General features: G+C 35.9%; 1 protein-coding gene across 1 annotated transcript; it reads right to left on the bottom strand.

Annotated features, from left to right (window-relative positions):
* Positions 1–5,853: 5,853 nt before the first annotated feature.
* Positions 5,854–7,550, bottom strand: LOC145642099 (putative galacturonosyltransferase-like 8). The gene has a single exon (XM_081693186.1). The coding sequence runs from the start codon at positions 7,336–7,338 to the stop codon at positions 6,169–6,171; it is 1,170 nt and encodes a 389-aa protein (XP_081549312.1). The 5' UTR covers positions 7,339–7,550; the 3' UTR covers positions 5,854–6,168.
* Positions 7,551–20,708: the final 13,158 nt, after the last annotated feature.

Raw genomic sequence — 20,708 nt, 5'->3', positions numbered from 1 at the left:
TTGGGCATGGGTAAACTTATGATTCGTGCTAATTATCCCTTGAACTCTACTCGGGAGAAAGGCATGAACGAGGTTTATGAGTTTTCCTAAAACTCATTGGCAACTCCTACTTGTTTCTTAAAAAAAAGCGTGATGAGAGTATCATTTCTAATTCAAGGTCTCCCAAACAGTCAGGAATTCAAATCCTAATACACCCTAACAAGTGTAAAGTCCTAGGCTTTTAAGCGGTCATGGGCATCTAAGGAAAGACCCCTACGATGGGATCACCCTCCTTACACAAAGCATGTAAAGTAGGCCCATACTATAACTCCTTACGGAAAGAAATTTGCTTGTGCAATGGTGCTATAATCTTGCGACTTATTCGGTGGTCGTGGTCATGGTCCGACTTATTCTTGTTCGTCATCTTTAATTTCGTCTATCTCCATATTAATTCTTGTTCCAGTTTCAATTTGAATTCGTCTTAAGGCATGTTCAGTGTTCACTTCAGCTTAATTTCAGTTCATTCCAACTTCAATCAACTCAATTCAGCTCAATTCAATAAACGTAAACAGACCCTTAGCTTCTTTGTCGGATTTACCTGATTTAATTTTTCTCTTTCCTCCCAGTCTCTCCTCTCCCCCATAATATCTTGTTACTTTTGCTGACCCATGGCCTGGTTAGCTCCTTTTAGTAAACTTCTCTTAGTCTACAAATAGGCTAAATTCAAGTTTCTAATTTTGCCCACTCATTTAACTGGCAAAATTACACATTTACCCCAGGATTATTTAGGAGATAAATGTGAATTTTCTCCTTTTTACAGTGTAAGGTAGGGAGGATTTTCACAACAAATTTAGTTGTTTGATAAAATTCCAAAATAATTCCAGTGAACGAGCTTAGCTTAATTCATTAAGGAAAGTGAGATTACTCAAGCTAGAAGCAATAACACATCAACACTAAAAAGAGCTGGTGGGATTGTGGACTTTTGGTGATCTTATATTTTATTCCTAAATTGGTAAAGTTGACGACTAGGCATACTAATTATTTCATGTAAGCCAAATCAACTTAGGGTCTATTCTGATTTACGGAACTGAATTCCGATTTACTGAACTGAACTGAACTAAATTGAGCTGAACTGAACTGAAGTGTTTATGAGAGAAGGAAATTAGGAACTGGACTGAAATGAATTGAACATAACTGAAATTAAAATGAAGTGAACATGTCCTAAGTAAGATCAAATGATCAATAGTATAGTAAAAAATTCAAAATTTTAACTTATTTACACTTTTTTTTTTTTTTGAAAGAACTTCTCTAAATTTAATAGAACTTATCATGTACATGTATTTTTAATAATTTATATTTACACTTAATCATAAATTCATAACTTGTAAATATTGATCTTATCTGAGAGAGTGAGGGATAACTGAAGTGGTTAGAGCTCCTTCCCAATTCCAGAATATCCTGAAATCGTTTCTCATCTCTACCCTTGTGGCTCTCTAACACCAAAAAACAAAAACAAAAACAAAAACAAAAAAAAATAAAAAAAAAAATAATAATAATAATAATAATATCTAACTTATTAAGCTGAGCAAAACATGGCTTTACAAAGCCATTCCAATTATAAAAAAAAAAAAAAAAAAAAAAAAAAAAGTAAAACCATGGTGTTTTTTTTTATCCAATAAAAAAAATGGCTTTACAATTTTGTTATGATAAATTTTTTCACATTTTAATAATCATTATATAGAATTGAATATGTCCCAAAATGAATTGCCAAATCCAAAGCTTAAATCAAATACTACCTCCGTTAACCATTATCTGTAACTTTGGGGAGAGGAACGGACTCCAATGCAAAACTTCTTAATGGTGCTTAACAAAAAGTAAGAGTATATCATTAATAGTTAATCAATCCAAATCTTAAAAAAAAAATAAAAAAAAATGAAAGAACCATCCAGCGTGACAACGTCCCAGCCACCGAAACCACCGACGGAACCACCACCTCCACGAACACACACCAAAACCCAGATCGGCGACCACCCTCCAAAACCCACCGACGGAACCACCAAAACCCACCCACAGAACCCAGAACCTACGAAACCCACCAACCCATTGGAACCAATAACCTACGAAACCCACCCACCCACTGAAAACGACCACCTACGAAAACCACCCACCGAGAACGACCACCCACTAAAATCCACCCACCGAAAATGACCAACCCACCAGAAACTAAACCCCCAACTCGAACCCAGAATCACGACCCACCCCAATTCGAACCCAGAATCACGACCCACCCCAATTCGAACCCAGAACCACCTAAAAAACCGCCACACCCACTGAATACCCATCCAACCCACTGACAACAACCTACGTCGTCTTCTTCTTCGTCATCTTCTTGTTCGTCGTACCAGATCTGGAATGAGTTTGAAGGAGGAGGGAGAAAGGTAATGGGGAAGATGAAGAAGGTGAAAAATTAGGGTATGAATGAGGAGAAATTGGATGATTTTGAATTAGTTTGGTTGATTTCAATGAATTATTGGGGGAGATGAATTAAATTTGATAGGAGCATTTAGATTAATTAGGTTAGATTAGTAATTAATTAATCATGTCTTTAAGAATATAATTGATGTTATAAAATTTTAAGTAAGGGTATTTTTGTAATTTTATTAATTTTTTTTTACTAAATATAGAAAGGTTTGGAAATGTTGCACATAATCTTTAGCGTCCATTTTTAGTAAAAGTTGCAGATAATGGTTAACGGAGGTAGTAATTAAAGTGTATTATGGATTGAGTTTATTTCATCTGACTTTCATTAAAACAAAGATTTTTTGATAATAATATACTCATAAATAGTATTTGGTACAGACATAAAAAATAAAATAAAAAAAATAAAAAAAAAAAACTTTCTCCGTTCCAATAATATTGCAATAAGGATGAAATTACACATCATATAGCATTATTTTATATGTCAAAATATCTATAATTATGTAAGAGTAAAAATTATAAAGAGTTGACATTGTGAGAGTATTTTATGACGCAAATCTAACAAGACCACACACGACTATATTTTGTTTAACACATAAATTATACTCCTATTATATGGTCAAATAAGAGTGATGAATAGTGTAAAAGTCTCATTGTTGTAATATTATTGGAACTAAAGAAATATATAGATGCATAAATTCTTTGAAGCTTATCCTACTTTACCTATTTCTGTGACAATTTCACCTCTCCAACTAATAGATAAGCATGATGTCAAATACACAAATGAGCAACTAGAAATTTCTCGAAATCAGCCAATCATTTATTTTTATTTTTTATTATTATTTTTTTATTTTTTTTTTATTTTTTTTTATCAAAATCGTAACTAGCCCTAATTACCCCCCAAAAAATACTACATATACGAAGTACTTAGACCATCTCCAATGAGTATTTTTAGGAAAGAGATACTCCGTAGTTTTTTTTTTTTTTTTTTTTTTTTACAATATATACCAATAAGGCAATAAGTTGGCATCTAAAATTAGTAACTCCAAAATAAAGTTGCTAACTTTAGATACTCAACTCTGAGTCTCATTTGACAAAAAGTGTGGGCCCTTGTCAATATTCTAATATATTTTGTAATTTATTTAAGTTTTACTTTTTTTTTTTTAATCTTATAATAATTGATGGGTTATAAATTGAAAGTGACATTTGTATATTTTTTTCGAGAGTCTCACCATTGACAATTTAAACTTCATATGAATTGCTAAATTGAGAAGTGGGTATGGTAATACCAATAGAGATAAAAAAAGGACTCATTTTGTATTTCAATACTCAAACTTAAGTCTCACTAGTCACCATTAGAGATGGTCTTATCGAGCCAAAACAAATGTGGAAACCCAAGAGAATAAGAAATTATGAAAGAAAAATACAAAAGAAGAAAATCAGATGCTCTGACATTTTTGCATAAAAAGAAAATGACAGCATAAACACAGCTCATAGCCAACCAAGTCTTATTTGGCCCATTTTACTAAACATAAATAATTTAATTTCACTACTACAAATCCTTTCTTTTCTCAGATCAAGTTGACAAAAATAAATAAAATGGGTGCTCATAAAATCATAATAATGCCTAATAATAACAATAAAATTTCATTGAGTTCAAAAAAAAAAAAAAAAAAAAAAGAAAAAAACAATACTTTCAATAAGTTTTGTTTCTATACTTTGCTATGCGTTGGGCCATGGACCCCGCTATGTTCACATGGCCTATTTGGTTGATGCACATGTATAAAACCTCTATTTTTTACCTGTCAATTCTTAATTAAGCCCATAATTTAGGTCCAAATTGAACCAAATAAAAAATAATATAAAGTAAAATAAAAAGAGAATGATACTTGTTTTAATTTTATTTATTTAGAGAAAATAGATTTGAAAAGTAAGAGGGAACAAAGGTGTCCAAGCCAAGTAAGGCATTTTTATGAATTGTTATGGTGTGCTGTCAATGGGGCCCATGAAAGTGACTTACTGAAAACAATGCTTTTGCTTAACTCTATTAACTCTAATTTAGCGTGTCAGCCACTCACTACTTAAATGTTACATTGAAACCCTCTTCTTCTTATTCCACTTAACCTAATTGTCAATTTAAATAGCCATCACTAGCACTATTATTAGCCTTCAAATTGTATTTGTCTGTTGAATTGTCCATGCTTCACCTTTGTATGTTGATGGTGTCCTGTTAGAGCTATAACTAAATCGGTCTTGTACTTACTATCTTCTCTCGAATGAGTTTTGAACTAGATGAATAATTCTTCCATTATGTGATGAGTGATGTAAGTGACAAAGAATATACGTACCGATTAATAATTTTGTAATAAAAAGTTGTTAGTTATTGAAATTGAACGATGGTCCAACATAACTTTCAAAGTTAAATTATGCACATTTTTAATATTCGCGATTTTTGACACATCTTCTTCCTATATATTTCGTTTTGATTAAAGTGCAACTTATCTCAAGCCACCCAAGCATAAAGTTCCAATGCGCTCTCTCTCACGCGTCACTATAAGAGAACCATCCTTTATTTTTCCCGTAAGATAACTTATCAACAATGCATTCCTAGACGACTTGCACACAAGGCAAGCTAATGTTCCTTTGACCTAAAAGAATAATGAAAGAATATGAAATAGAGGGATTGGAAGACTAACTAGTTTAATTTCTTCATCTTTTTAAAGCAATTTCTCTACTTATCTAGTTACCTTCCTCGAGAAGCAATGCTTGATCGTAACTTCGTAAGGTTTGGTGAATAGAAACATCCAAGTACCTAACCTTAACCCCTATAACAATAATCACTACTCCGTAAAAGATAAACAAGTAATTTATTTAGTTAGTAAACTCTTTAATTTGGTTGTTAAAATTTTACAAATAATTAGTTGATCACTACCAAATTCTTGAATTTAAAGATACTACTCATATTACTAATTTCTTTAACCTTCTTTCCAATTAACAATTAACAACATAAATTGCAAACAAATGGAAAATTCAAAAGTTTCTTGAAAAAATATCAAACAGAAAATGCCATCTGTATACAGTAGTGGAGGTCCTGCATTATTGTCGGCCAGAAAAAACAGAGGAAAGTGATGAAAAAGAAACGTCAATTTTTTCTTTCTTTTGTCAAATTCTTCCCCAATGCACCGTTTTTGTCTTGGATTTTGTTTTGTTTTTTAACCTTAAACAATATGTACTCCAATTTAACACACTTTCACCAATCCAACAACGTAAATTCTTGTATTAGACAGTCACATTTACACCAATCGACAACGTAAATTCTTGTATAAGATGGTCACATTTACACCAATCGAACAATAAAAATTTAGGCAAAAATACGTAAACATAATCAAAGAAGGATGAATCCAAAAATTCTACTATTCTGTTTATTTTTATTTTTTTTCATTTCATTCATATAGATACAAGAAAAATAGACCTCAAAATTTGGTTCCCAAGAAAAGAACCCAGAAATTATAATATCTTTCAAATTAAAAAATTGAAATGTACGAATTAAATGCATCCTCATCTTCCCAATCTGTACATCCTCATCTACCACCATTTCTACCAAAGAATTCAAACCCCCTAAAAAATTAATAAAAAAAATTCACCCAATTTCCCCTTGTTTTTCTGGAAAGAATCTGTAAAAGTAAAAAATAAAAATGAATTGAAATTGACTTACAACCATCCAATTAAAGAAGAAGCAGAACCCACAAACCCAGCAAACTGCTGTTGTTGACGATGAATCTCTCTCTCTCTCCTCCCTTTAAACAAATCATAGGGCTCCCAAAGATGATCCAACGGACATGGTTTCTTCCCATCAAGCCTCACCCATGGCTTCCCTTTCCCACTCCAATGCAACAAACTTACTGGACCTGGATGAAGCGATCTACACGAACCTCGAACATTATCACCCCCTAATCCATGTTGATTCCATCTGTGATCAATCGGCTCAATTCGACCTCCAAAAACCAGTAAAAATGGCGGCAATGAACCCAGCTCGTATATCCTCGTTTTCTTCTGGATTTCCATCCAACTCTCGATTTTACTCCTGTAATTTCCCAACCTCCATTGATGTAGATCCATCACCATTACACCCGTATTGAAGTAACAGGGTTTCCGGGTTGTTGACCCGAATGCTGTGGTTTTATGATTCGGGTCGGACCAAAATGTGGAAGTAAAATACATTGTGAAATTCGCGTGACAATATTCAGGAGCTCCGATTATATGAGAGGAGGAAAGAGAAGTGTTCCAGAGTTTGTAGATGTCGTCGACGAGAATAAGGTCCGAGTCGAGGTAAATGACCCGGTTAACACACGGGTCAAGAATGTCACCCAGATAGTTTCGGGCGTAGTTTAACGGGTTTTCGAGTGCGACCCGAATTGAGGACGAGATTAAGTTGATTACAGAATCTTCTCGAAAGATGTAGACCTTGAAGTTCAACGAAGGGAACGTTGACCGAACGAGTTGACTCAGGACGCGAGGTGAGAGGGAGTCGAACTCGGCGGCGATGAAATGGAAGAAGATGTTTTCTGGGCAGGAGGAGTGTTTGAGGACGGAATGGACGGCGGCGATTGAGCCACGTAAGTACTCGTAGTCAAGAGTCATTGCCACGTGGACCAATGAGGGGTCGCAGTGAGTGAAAGGGGAGGAAGTTGAAGAGCAGCCTACGCCGTTACGGTAGTCCGGCGCTTCAGAGAAGTGTAGCAGGTGGTGAAATTCCAAATTTGCCCCTGATCTTGAGAGGGATCGGATGCCTAAGCAAGAAGGAGAGAAGAAGCAGAGGATTGTTAAGAAAGTGAATAGGAGAAGTAAAACGACGGCGTTCCACCGGTGATGGACCGCCATTGCTCGTTTCTTGATAAACAGCTTCTTGTTCTTCTGAAATGCTATGATGAATTTCTGTAGATTTTTACTTTTTTGTGGGTGAAAATGAAATTGAAAGTGGAAGTTAAAAAATCATATGATATGGGTATTTGGATTCAAAGGAAAGAAAAGATATGGAGGAGAGTAAGAAGAAAAAGGAAGAAGACGAGTCTTTAAGAGAGGAGAGAGAGAGAGAGAGAAGGGAAGGTGTATTTATATAGAGTAGTGCGAAACAGAGTAGGAAAATGAAAGAATTAAAACGAGGAAAGAGTTTTTTTTTTTTTTTTTTTTAAATAAATAAAAATTATTGAAGGTAAATTTGGAGCTGCGGCAGAAGAAAGGTATACAAAGTAGGACCGCGTCAATGTGCTAGGAGAGTACTCCCTCCATTTCTTAATAAGAGTCCATAAAAAAATAAAGTCTTATTGTAATTATATAGCGCATCTTGTTTAATTCATGTCGAAATATTTAAGTTAAGTGAGTCTTCCCTCAAGATTGTAGTCGAAATATTTATGATGAAATTGAATGAGTAGGTATTTATTAACTAATGTGAAAATAAAATGTTGCAAACGTAGGAGGAAATGAACTAGTAAAAGAAGTACGGAGTAATTCTTAACCTGAGTACTTTAAAATTATGAAGTACGGAGTAATACTCATATTTATAGGACGCATTTGGTTCGATTCATGCAGAAAATATTTATAGCTACATATTTATTGACTAATGTGAAAATAAAATGTTTTGAAAGTATAAGGCTACACATACAATTGTTGTATGTGGTCCTTACATACAACTTTAGTTTATCATGTTTCTATTGGCTAAAATAATAGGCACGACTTCTATTAAATTCAATATATATTTGACTCCTAATTTTCTCTTATTTTCTGCTGACATGTCAAATTTCTAATGGTGTTGTATGTATGGACAGCATACAATGGTTGTATGTGTATCAACTCTCATTTTGAAGTACGGAATAGGTGTTATTGATTTTAGTGACGGAAAAAAAAATTTAAAAAAAAAAGGATATTGCTAACGAACGCCCCGGGGCGTTAGATAAGGATAAATTATATTGGTTGAAATGGTATTAAATTAGGAATTCATGACAAAATCACGCGTCGTTCGGTGTAATTAATGTTAATTTTACTCTAATATTTGCACTTTAATTCTCTTATCTAACGCTCCGGGGGTGCTCATTAGCTTTTGCCAAAAAAAAAAAATAGTGTTGTTAAAGGGAGTACTCCGTACTGGTATTTATAGTGTGGGAAATATGACGCGGTTTTGATTACTATGATTAGGGATTTAAAGTAAAGTAGTGAAGCATTGAATGTATGGTTACGGATATAACATGAGCGTAACACGTTATTAGGAAGATGGAGATGTTTTTTTTTTTTTTTTTTTTTTTGGGTGAGACTGAAGATGGAGATGTTAATTGGGAGCTTGTGTTAAGGAAATTTAAAAGTTTGTTATTTTGGGATATATCTTATCTTTTATGATTTTGATATTTGACAACTAGACTCTAGACTGTTTGATTATATTCAGATTTTCATTTTCAAGTTTAAAGCATAGTGGGTTCTCAATTAATCCTGAATTCAATTAAATTTAATCCCTTTTCCTAATTTTCCCTCCTTTCAAACTCTATAATTAATACAAAGTATCGAATTAAGTGTTAAGCGTGTTTGACAGTAACTCTTTAATTTTTAGAGGTTTGACTATATACCATTTGAAAATATTCATTCATTTCCGTTATTGTGGGATTTGACAATATTTGAGATAGCGTTTTCAACAGAGGATTGTAAACACAAATTTTAAATCTGCAAAATATAGATTCAAAACAAATGCAACAAAGTGTGAATTTTATTAATTTGATAATTTTGGGTACAATCTCTAATTTGATCCCCTGATTCGATCTCCACTTTGACTTTAACGTAATTCAAAGATTGACTTGATTCTCGAACGAGGGCCGTCGAGGCTTGATCTCGATCGAAGATTTGATGTAGACCTTTGATTTGTTGTTGACGTAGACCTTTGACTTAAATTCTTGATTGAGGGCCGACGAGGCTTGATCTCGATCAATGACTATTTGATGTAGAGATTTTGATGATTTGAAGTCCTTCTTTCCTTCAGGTAATCGTGTTGAGGGTTGTCTAGGCTTGATCTCTTCCACGAGTGATCTTCTAGAGTAGAACGGCACGTCGAATGCTTGTTGTTCTTCTTCTAGGCTTTGAGATGTTTTCTCTAAAATGGTTTAGAGTATTTGATGAGGGGTTTTCTCTAGAGGGATTTAGAGTATTTATGAGAGGTTTTATTTGAAGAGGTTTTGAGTATATGAGAGGCTTTCTCTGTATTTTGGTTCTCCTTATTTCCTCTAGGTTTTTCTCTCTGTTTTTCTCTTTTTTTTTTTCTCTCTGAATTTTCCCCCACTCAAATGATGTGAAGAGTGCTCTATTTATAGAGTGAGTAACTCTTAGGGTTAGGGTTTGTTGTACAATGAAGTTGGGCTTTTGACTTGGTAATTTTAACTCATTTATGTAGCTTAACCCATTTTAGTAGGCTTTTACTATTAAATGAACAATTTAATCAAAATAATTAAAATGGGCTAATTTATATTATTTCACCCAAAATAATTAATTTTAAATAAACAGTCAAACCATTAAGTCAACAAATTGACTTTTGACCCATATAATATCCGATGTGGCACTTATATAAATTTTTCGTGCCTACAAGGATAAATATTACAACGACTACTTTTATCAAATCTATCGCAAAATACAAGTTTATATATTTGATAAACGAAACTTGCGTTTATATAGGGGTATTTGAGTCATTTACATCACTAATGTGGGGGTAGTATTGTAATAGAACATAGAGGTGACTAGGAATTAGAGCCACGTTAAAATATTTGATACACGTATGTTAGTTGAGGTGGTATGCGGTTGCTATCATGGATAGAGTCAACCCGTATGACGAATTAATGGAGAAGTAGACGACGTTAGGGTATTCAAAGTAAAGAAATTGGGGCAATTTCAATTGCAGTAGGAGCTTAAGTAAAAAATAAATAAAAATTGCAGTTGGAGCTTGATTGAGGTTGAACAAGATTGTTGATAAGTGTTTTGCTGCTGCACGAATCGAAGAGCGTATTGCGGAATTCATGTACTTCCAGCTTCGTGAAGAAATTGGGGTAATATAATTCAAACTAATGGAGAAGTAGACGCAATCCCGCTTCACTTCCAGATTCAAAGACAAGGCAAATTGTTCATAGGTTTTTAAGGTGCCGACACTCCTTAGTCCTCAACCACCAACAAAAAGCTTTAAATGACATATTTGTCAGAGTAGGCGTTAGTTTAACGTCGTGATTTTGGAGCGTCAGAGATATGTCCCATTTCAACCTACGTGGGAGTACACACAACAACCAAACTCCACCATGTTCGAAGTTCAGACAAGTCAGAGCTGAATCAGCCGCCAACGAGGACTATATAAACATAGTAAGTTTCTCAAATATATAAACTGGCACTAGGTGAAAAAAGGCATTTGGCAGCGGTTCAAACCCGGTCTAAGGCACCGGTTTGAACCGCTGCCTATGTGAGGGGTGCCAAAAACTTGGTTTTTGGCACCGGTTCAAAACCGGTGCCATAGGGTGGAATAGGCACCGGTTAACCGGTGCCATAGGGTAAAATAGGCACCGGTTAACCGGTGCCTAAAACTGCTCTCCCGCCATTTTTTTTTTGGTGGTAGATATTTTAGGCACCGGTTGCTGCCTAACCGGTGCCTATTCACCAAATTTTTTTTTTTTCGTTTTTTTTTTCCATCGTGCAATAATATTTATAAAAAAAAAACCTGTTTCCAGCAATAATAATAACCTGTAATTCCAGCAATTATATTAAATATGATAATTAATAATATTATTAATAATAATAATAATAATAATATTATTAATTATTACAATAAGATACAAAAATAATATTAAAAACAAGAATTCAATTATATATATAGATATAAATATTCCCAAACGCAATACAAAAAAAAAAAATTGCTTACATATACAAATAATAGTAAGTACATATATAATGAATAATAAGTTATATAATTCAAAAGTTAACATAAATAATTTACAATTACAATGCCATTTACATGTTGAAGGTGATAAAAGACGCCAACATGTCACGAACTTCATTAAGCTCCTTGATTGTCAACGGACCATCCTTTTGGACCTTGCAAAACTTGAAATACAAAAACATTATTTTAAAAATAATTAATTAGGCAAACAATATGTATTTTATCAAATATTACCTATATGACTTCTATATAGCCCATTTCCTACATTACTTATCAAATGAACTATTTCTTTCTCATAACATGTCAATATTGGATAGTTGTATGTGTGTAAGCCCTAAAATTGTATAGGAGAGCATTTTATTAAGGTTTATGACGCTTTTTACTCAAAATGGCCCGAATATGGCCTATATGACCTTACTTTGCCCATTTCCTACATTTCTTATTAAATGAACTTTATTTATCTCATAACATGTCAATATTATCTAGTTATAGGTGTATAAGGAAAGAAATCACATCAAAAAAGCATATTAACACAAAATAGTCCCAATATGGCCCATATGACTTCTATTCAGCCCATTTTCTACCTTTCTTGTGAAATAGCCTTTTTGTTTCTCATAACATGTCATTAATATTGTTGGATAATATTAGGTGTCTAAGGCTAGAAATCACATCAATATAGCATTTCAAGAAGTTTAACAACGCATTTTACTCAACATGGCCCAAATAGGGCTTATATGACTTCTATGTAGCCCATTTTCTACATTACTTATCAAATGAACTATTTCTTTCTCATAACATGTCAATGTTGGGTAGTTGTATGTGTGTAAGCCCTAAAATTGTATAGGAGAGCATTTTATTAAGGTTTATGACGCTTTTTACTCAAAATGGCCCGAATATGGCCTATATGACCTTACTTTGCCCATTTCCTACATTTCTTATTAAGTGAACTTTATTTATCTCATAACATGTCAATATTATCTAGTTATATGTGTATAAGGAAAGAAATCACATCAAAAGAGCATATTAACACAAAATGGCCCTAATATGGCCCATATGACTTCTATTCGGCCCATTTTCTACCTTTCTTGTGAAATAGCTTTTTTGTTTCTCATAACATGCCATTGTTGGGTAATATTAGGTGTCTAAGGCGTGAAATCACATCAATATAGCATTTCAATAAGTTTTAGGACTTACCTCATCAAGCTGTTGAGTGTCCGTACAATGAGTCACAATGTCAAGCATGAATCTCATCACATACAAAGCACAATCAAGTCCATTCTCTTGTTGTGCGCACTAGCATATGACAAACAAATCACATCAGTGAAACATGCAAAGGAAATGAGCAAATATTTACTACCATAGATTTTCAAGATAATCACAATATCATGTAAATTACCAACGGTGTCTTCCATGTTGGACCCTTTGGAGCACGACAATGTAGCTTCTTCATAACACTGTAGTATAAAAAAGTACATTCAAATTTGATTAGTCGTATGATTACTAAATTAGTTATTATTAGCAATAATCATCACTAGGTTGCTATATATATTTACTTTTGCAATATAGACTTCACGAGCCACTTCTCCGATGATCGAGCTGAATCAAGGTGATAAATTGTGTTAGTGGAATTACAAATCACCATGAGGCTCCAATGCTCCCTACATAAGTTCACAATAGACAAGGTAATTAATATTTAGGAGTCAACATATAATGAGGCCAAATCGATTGAATTTGACATGGTTAGACTTACTCTCTATAACATGGGGCGAATATGAACTTGTCTCCCGCACGCGCTGATTCCCTTATACTCTGTTCAACATAGTACAACACGTCATGGGGGTTGCCTATGATTTTAGTAGTGGATAACTGCTCGGGGCATAACCACCCAACTTTACAAGGAGAATCAGTGTCAGTTAAGTGCTCCTGTAGTGCTCTGCGTGCATGAACATTGAATAATTTATCAGATGTAGGATAATCACCATCAATTTGAATAACTTGAAAAAAGTATAGATTATGTGGGCATTGAAGTACCTCATGAATGTTTGAATGAGGGAAATGTTAAGCTTTGCACCACGTAGAAATTCCTTCACATCTTCTTTGCTGATCCATGCAATTGCATCCTCATCATAGTGGAACATTGCCTTAGGAAGTGCAACTTCCATGGGATCGACCAAATGACAAGCACGGTTGTGAAGAAAGGTCATGTCAGTAGAGAGCGATTGAAGAACAATGTCTTCAACAAGTGGAGTAGGTGGCATGGGTGAACCTTTCGAAGAGTGCAACTTCGACGCTTGTTCACTCTTGGACCGTTGTTCACTTAGCTTCTTCTTAGGTTGATCAATTCTTTTAGGCTTCTCCACCCTCTTTCTCTTTGAAGTTTTGCTTCCATTGGAAATCTGAAATAGTTTGAGAAATAATAAGTTTCAACTCACAATCACTTATACATATGTAATTATGATATGGTTTGAGAATGTATAAGTTTAGTAGTTGAGAAATGAATAAAATAGTCAAGTGATTATGAGTTTATAAGTTATAAATATGTGATTATGAGTTGTTTCAAATGACAAACACTTATAAATATGTGATTATGAGTTGTTTTTAGATGCAAGGAGTTTATAAGTTGAGAAATGAAGAAAATAGTCAAGTGAGTAGCCATTTCGGCTCAAAATGGCTTTATTTTGATGAATTGGACCCAAAAACTTAGAACTTGGCGATTTTTATGTAATTTCAAATGACAAATACTTATAAATATGTGATTATGAGTTGTTTTGAGATGCAAGGAGTTTATAAGTTGAGAAATGAATAAAATAGGCAAGTAAGTAGCCATTTCGGCTCGAATTGGCTTTATTTTGATGAAATGCGCCAAAAACATTAGAAGTTTTCTTCTTTTATGCAATTTCATGTCACAATCACTTATACATATGTAATTATGATATGGTTTGATAATGTATAAGTTTATTAGTTGAGAAATGAATTGAAGAAAATAGGCAAGTGAGTAGCCATTTCGGCTCAAAGTGGCTTTATTTTGATGAATTGGACCCAAAAACTTAGAACTTGGCGATTTTTATGTAATTTCAAATGACAAACACTTATAAATATGTGATTATGAGTTGTTTTGAGATGCAAGGAGTTTATAAGTTTAGAAATGAATAAAATAGGCAAGTGAGTAGCCATTTCGGCTCAAAATGGCTTTATTTTGATGAATTGGACCCAAAAACTTAGAACTTGGCGATTTTTATGTAATTTCAAATGACAAACACTTATAAATATGTGATTATGAGTTGTTTTGAGATTCAAGGAGTTTATAAGTTGAGAAATGAATAAAATAGGCAAGTGAGTAGCTATTTCGGCTCAAAATGGCTTTATTTTGATGAATTGGACCCAAAAACTTAGAAATTGGCGATTTTTATGTAATTTCAAATGACAAACACTTATAAATATGTGATTATGAGTTGTTTTGAGATGCAAGGAGTTTATAAGTTGAGAAATGAATAAAATAGGCAAGTAAGTAGTCATTTCGGCTCAAAATGGCTTTATTTTGATGAATTGGACCCAAAAACTTAGAACTTGGCGATTTTTATGTAATTTCAAATGACAAACACTTATAAATATGTGATTATGAGTTGTTTTGAGATGCAAGGAGTTTATAAGTTGAAAAATGAAGAAAATAGGCAAGTAAGTAGTCATTTCGGCTCAAAATGGCTTTATTTTTGATGAAATGATGAAAATTGCTTAAATTTTTTTTTTTTAAAATATGCAACGGCAGCCGCACCGAGACACCCGAGGGAGCCGCCCCCGCTGCCGGAACAGCGAAGGCAGCCCGTGCCGAGGCCACAGCAGCCCCGACAGGTGGCTGCCAAGGCTGTAGCAGCTACGGCAGGTGGCTGCCAGTCTGCTGCAGCCTTGGCAGAAGCCTGCCTGGGCTGCTGCTGCCTCGACAGGTGGCTGCCATGGCTGTAGCAGCACAGGTAGGTGCTGCCGAGGCTGCAGCAGCCATGGCAGCCGCCTGTCGAGGCTGCAGCAGCCCAGGCAGGCTGCTGCCGAGGCTGCATGAGTCTGGCAGCCACCTGCCGTGGCTGCTACAGCCTTGGCAGCCACCTGTCGGGGCTGCTGTGGCCTCGGCGCGGGCTGCCTTCGCTGTTCCGGCAGCGGGGGCGGCTCCCTCGGGTGTCCCGGTGCGACGGAAGTTGCATATTTTAAAAAAAAAATTTAGAACTTGGCGATTTTTATGTAATTTCAAATGACAAACACTTATAAATATGTGATTATGAGTTGTTTTGAGATGCAAGGAGTTTATAAGTTGAGAAATGAATAAAATAGGCAAGTAAGTAGCCATTTCGGCTCGAATTGGCTTTATTTTGATGAAATGCGCCAAAAACATTAGAAGTTTGCTTCTTTTATGCAATTTCATGTCACAATCACTTATACATATGTAATTATGATATGGTTTGAGAATGTATAAGTTTATTAGTTGAGAAATGAAGAAAATAGGCAAGTGAGTAGCCATTTCGGCTCAAAGTGGCTTTATTTTGATGAATTGGACCCAAAACCTTAGAACTTAGCGATTTTAATGTAATTTCAAATGACAAACACTTATAAATATGTGATTATGAGTTGTTTTGAGATGCAAGGAGTTTATAAGTTGAGAAATGAAGAAAATAGGCAAGTAAGTAGCCATTTCAGCTCGAATTGGCTTTATTTTGATGAAATACGCCAAAAAAATTGAGAACTAAATAATTTACCTCCTTATTAATCAACTTCACCCATGCACGTGGCCAATCAACGAAGCTACCTACAGCTTGCCAAAGCGTTGTTATCTCAACCTCCTCTATCGGTACGGGTAGTGGGATGTCTTCGAACCCCGCAACCACTGAATCGATCCCAACCGAGTAATGATGTGGCCCCGCCGTAGCACCCGTCGTCGGTTGGGCACTACCATACGCCACCAAATTCAACGCGGTACTATTTGCATGCCCCGGGGCTAGAAGTGCACACCGGGTGTCTTCCTACACAAGTATATATATAAAAAGAAGATAGTTAAATAGGACTTTTACAACAGCATAGATATAACAAAATTCATTAAGGTAGAGGGTTACAAATCACCTGTAACTCTGGAAATTCATGCGGTGTTGGATTTTCAAGCTCCCTCGAGTCCGCATGTGTAGGAGTAGGAACCTGCAACAGTACATCAATCATTGCACCTCAAATCTCAACTAACTCGGTATTTTAAAACTTTTAATAACCCAATTGATTTTACCTCAGGTTGCACATCTTCACCACGTATCTCATCTCCTCCATGTCTATCACCTTCTCCTTGTCCTTTTGGTTCAGAACATGAGTCGACCGGGGTACTAGTGAGGAACGGCAAAGTCGGTAAGTTCATCAGCTTCGCCCAAGCATTCAATTCACCAACTAACTCGTTGCGTACTTGTTCCTTAATTGATGCCACCTTGGCATCCAACTCCCCCGGTGAGTTAACACTGGCTCGAGATCTACCCGATTTTGTGTATTCGGGACCCATCACCTTATTCCATCCAAGCAATGACCCTCTCGAACCTACTACTCGTCTTGGATGGTATGGCCTTCCCAAAGCCATGGTGAAAGGGTCATTCTCCACACTTGGTTCAAATTTGCCCTCCACCATCTCTTGAGTGTGCTCAAGCTATAGCATAAGGAAAAATGAGTTCAGTAAAACAGTTAATGGTTTGTACAGTGATTAGATGCAAAAGTGACTTAATTTCAACAATTCATAGGTAACTTACAAGCTTATCCGCCAGTTTTTTGGCTTCCGGACCCTTGATGAACCATTTTCCGGTTTTCTTATCAAACGAATGGAGAGAACAAAAGAAATCACCGGCACGACTCACCAATGTAGTGATCGTGGAACTAGAGGGTTCCTTCGATGCCACTAGAAGCGCTTTAGGGTATAAACCCGAAGCGGCCCACTCAGGTCTCTTTTCACCAAAAGTCTTAGGACCCATACGATGGACGTATTCCTTCTTTTTTGCATTCGCTTGATTTTGCTCTCGAAGTTCCTACAAAACAAAAAATGTTAGTCTCATTAATACAAAAAGTGTCAAGCTATTATTCAATTGAGATCAGATTTACACAAACTTACAATGGCTTTTTTTTTACTCTTCATTCTAACGAACTCTTCCCAATCATCTTTTGACACGGTCGGCCATATTTGCCACGGGAGACGGTCATCTTCTTTGGCATTCTTCTTCTTTGTTTGCACCTTCTTCTTCTTGTGGATCCACCGATTAGTCAACTTGGTCTTAAAGCCTCTGAATCTTTCCACTAATAAAGAGACAAACACCCTTTTCTTCTCGGGATCATTAGGAATAGAAAACTGCCTCTGCAAGCACAAATTAAAACCGATTATTAGTTTCTATTTAGTAACAACCATAAGGTTAAGGTATCTTAAATTGTCTAAATGTGCCAAAAACACACTTACCCTTGTATCATCCCAAAATGCTTGAATCAAACCCGGAGGTACTTGCCGCATTACAAGTGTAATGGGGATTTTCCGTGAACATATGCCAACTTGATTAGCATATTGTCGACGCCATTTGGGCCCGGGTTGGCCTTTGTTGTCATACTCCAAGACCATGGGACCATCCGGTTTCTTAAAGCTTCTCGTCGGACCCCTTCTTTTTCTTTCAGCCGGTGCCTTTTCCCCCCCTCCACCACCTATGTTGTTTTCATCTTGTCCTTGGCCTTGACTTCCAGGAGTCGGGTTCTCACCAACAATCTCACATGCTGTATTTACAATGGCCGGTGCACGTTCAGCTGAAATTTCATAATCGTCAAGCCTACGCTCGAACTCATCTTGAGCCTGATCCTCTGGCTCACCCAAATCATCCTCCTTATTCACATCATAAGGCACATCACTATCATCGGAGTCGTCATCCTCGTACTCGTCCTCATACTCATCATCGTCAATGTCCTCTACCAAAGGAGGATCATGATCGTCCGCCATGAGATATAAGCACCTGTCAAAGCAATCATAAAACAATATTAGTGTATAGTAAAGTATATGCATGATAGTTATTATGGTTATGTAGAAGCTATTTAAGCCATTTTCACCTACTTATTATGGTCCTATAACCTTGTATATGCATGATAATGAGTACAAAATGCCAATTTCAATCTACATATGGAAAATAGGTTGTTAGAATGAATAAATGTTAGTTCATACACAAAACAAAGGAGTTGGATTAAGTAGAAGCTATTTATGCCAATTTCACCTACTTATGGTCCTATAACCTTGTATATGCATGATAATGAGTACACTTAGGCAATTTCAAACTACAAACATGTTAAATATATTGAATGTAGGTTGTTAGAATGAATAAATGTTAGTTCATACACAAAACAAAAGAATTGGGTTAAGTAGAAGCTATTTAAGCCAATTTCACCTACTTATGGTCCTATAACCTTGTATATGCATGATAATGAGTACACTTAGGCAATTTCAACTAAACTATATTTGCAATGAAACCATTACTAACTTTTAATCAAACTACCTCATTCTGAAATTCCTTTGTTGTGGTCTGATCGCATATAACCTGCTTCGTTGTCTATGTCATTTAGTACAACAGGTCTAGGAACAGTGAAAGGTGCTGAATCATCAAACGCATCATATTCTTCCTCATCCTCAACATCTCCAATGCCTAGGATTCTTCTTTTGCCAGCTAGCACTATAGACCATTTTGAATCCATTGGGTCAGTTACGTAGAACACTTGCTTAGCTTGATATGCAAGGATAAATGGTTCCGCACTATCATTCAAGTGGCCAAGATCTACAAGAGTAAAGTCCTCATGTTTGACGTTACGCCTGATATTATCAACCCACTTACACTTGAAAAGAGAAACCGTGAAGTCACAATAATCAAGCTCCCATATTTCTTGAATTCGACCATAGTATGACAACTCTGCATCGACAGGTGATTTATCCTTAGAACTTGCAAACTCCCTTGACGATGCCACAAGAGTTACACCACTGTTTTGGGTGGAGGAAGATTTCAAATCACGATCCTCGGTCCAAAAAGTGTACCCATTGATGTCATATCCCTCAAATGAACGGACATCATCCCTAGGACCGTACGCAAGCCACCGTACTGTATCGGCCACATTAGTACCATTCAATCCACTCATTACTCGTTCACGAAACCAATCAAAAAATTTCTTATTATGCAACTGCATAAGTGCCCTTTCACCTTTGGATGGAAATTCGGCACGCAAACAAGCCATGTGCTCGTCTAAATATGGGTGCACATCTGAAACATGGTGCAACACATAAAGGTGTGCTTGTAAGAACTGATCTCGGTCTGGTGACATTCGTTTCGACCCAATTGTGCCATGACCATCAAGTCTACCTTCATGTCGAGAAGTAGGAAGATCAATAGGTTGAGCAAGGGCTATGTAGTCCGCCACAAAGTTACCTATCTCCTCACCCACTGTCCCTTGCATTATACTTCCTTCAGGGTGAGCTCGGTTCCGTACTTTATCTTGTAATGTACCCATGTGTCTTTCAAAAGGGTAGCACCACCTCATGAACACTTGACCGTACAACTTAATCTCACGCACCAAATGAAGAACCAGATGAACCATTATGTCAAAAAATGAGGGTGGGAAATACATCTCAAATTTGCACAAAGTCACAACCACATCTTCTTGCAAAGCATCTAGTGTACAAGGATCAAGAACTTTGCTACAAATTGTATTGAAAAACGAACAAAGGCTTGTAATCGCTTCCCTCACGTGTTTCGGTAGAATACCACGGATTGCAATCGGTAGGAATACTTGCATCATAATGTGACAATCATGGGATTTCATACTTGTCAGCTTCAATTCTCCATTTAAGGTTACAAATATTTTCATGTTAGATGAGTACCCTGATGGAACCTTAATGCCGTACAAACATGCACAAAACATACGTTTCTCTACCCTTGACAATGTATAGCAAGCCGGGGGTAAATAATTCTTTTCATCCTTCCCTTTACCCTTAACTTTCTTCTTTGACGCATCTTTGGCCTTTCCCTTTCCCTTGCTCTTCTCCTTCCCTTTTTTCGAAACATTTTCATCTTCTATTCTCGGCTCCTTCCCCTTTCTAACCTTTTCTTGAGGCCACAATTCTGGACGAATCCCCATCTCTTTCAAATCTAACCGTGCACCCTTTCCGTCCTTTGTTTTGCCTGGGATATTCATAAGCGTCCCCAAAAGAGCATCACACACATTCTTCTCTATATGCATCACATCAAGACAATACCTAACGTCATGTTCTCTCCAGTACGGC

This window comes from Chenopodium album, chromosome 1 (genome assembly GCF_948465745.1).
Source record: "Chenopodium album chromosome 1, dcCheAlbu1.1, whole genome shotgun sequence".
In the NCBI taxonomy this organism is placed as follows: Eukaryota; Viridiplantae; Streptophyta; class Magnoliopsida; order Caryophyllales; family Amaranthaceae; genus Chenopodium; species Chenopodium album.
Note: the sequence above shows the minus strand (reverse complement) of the source record. Positions and strands in the feature narration are given on the sequence as shown.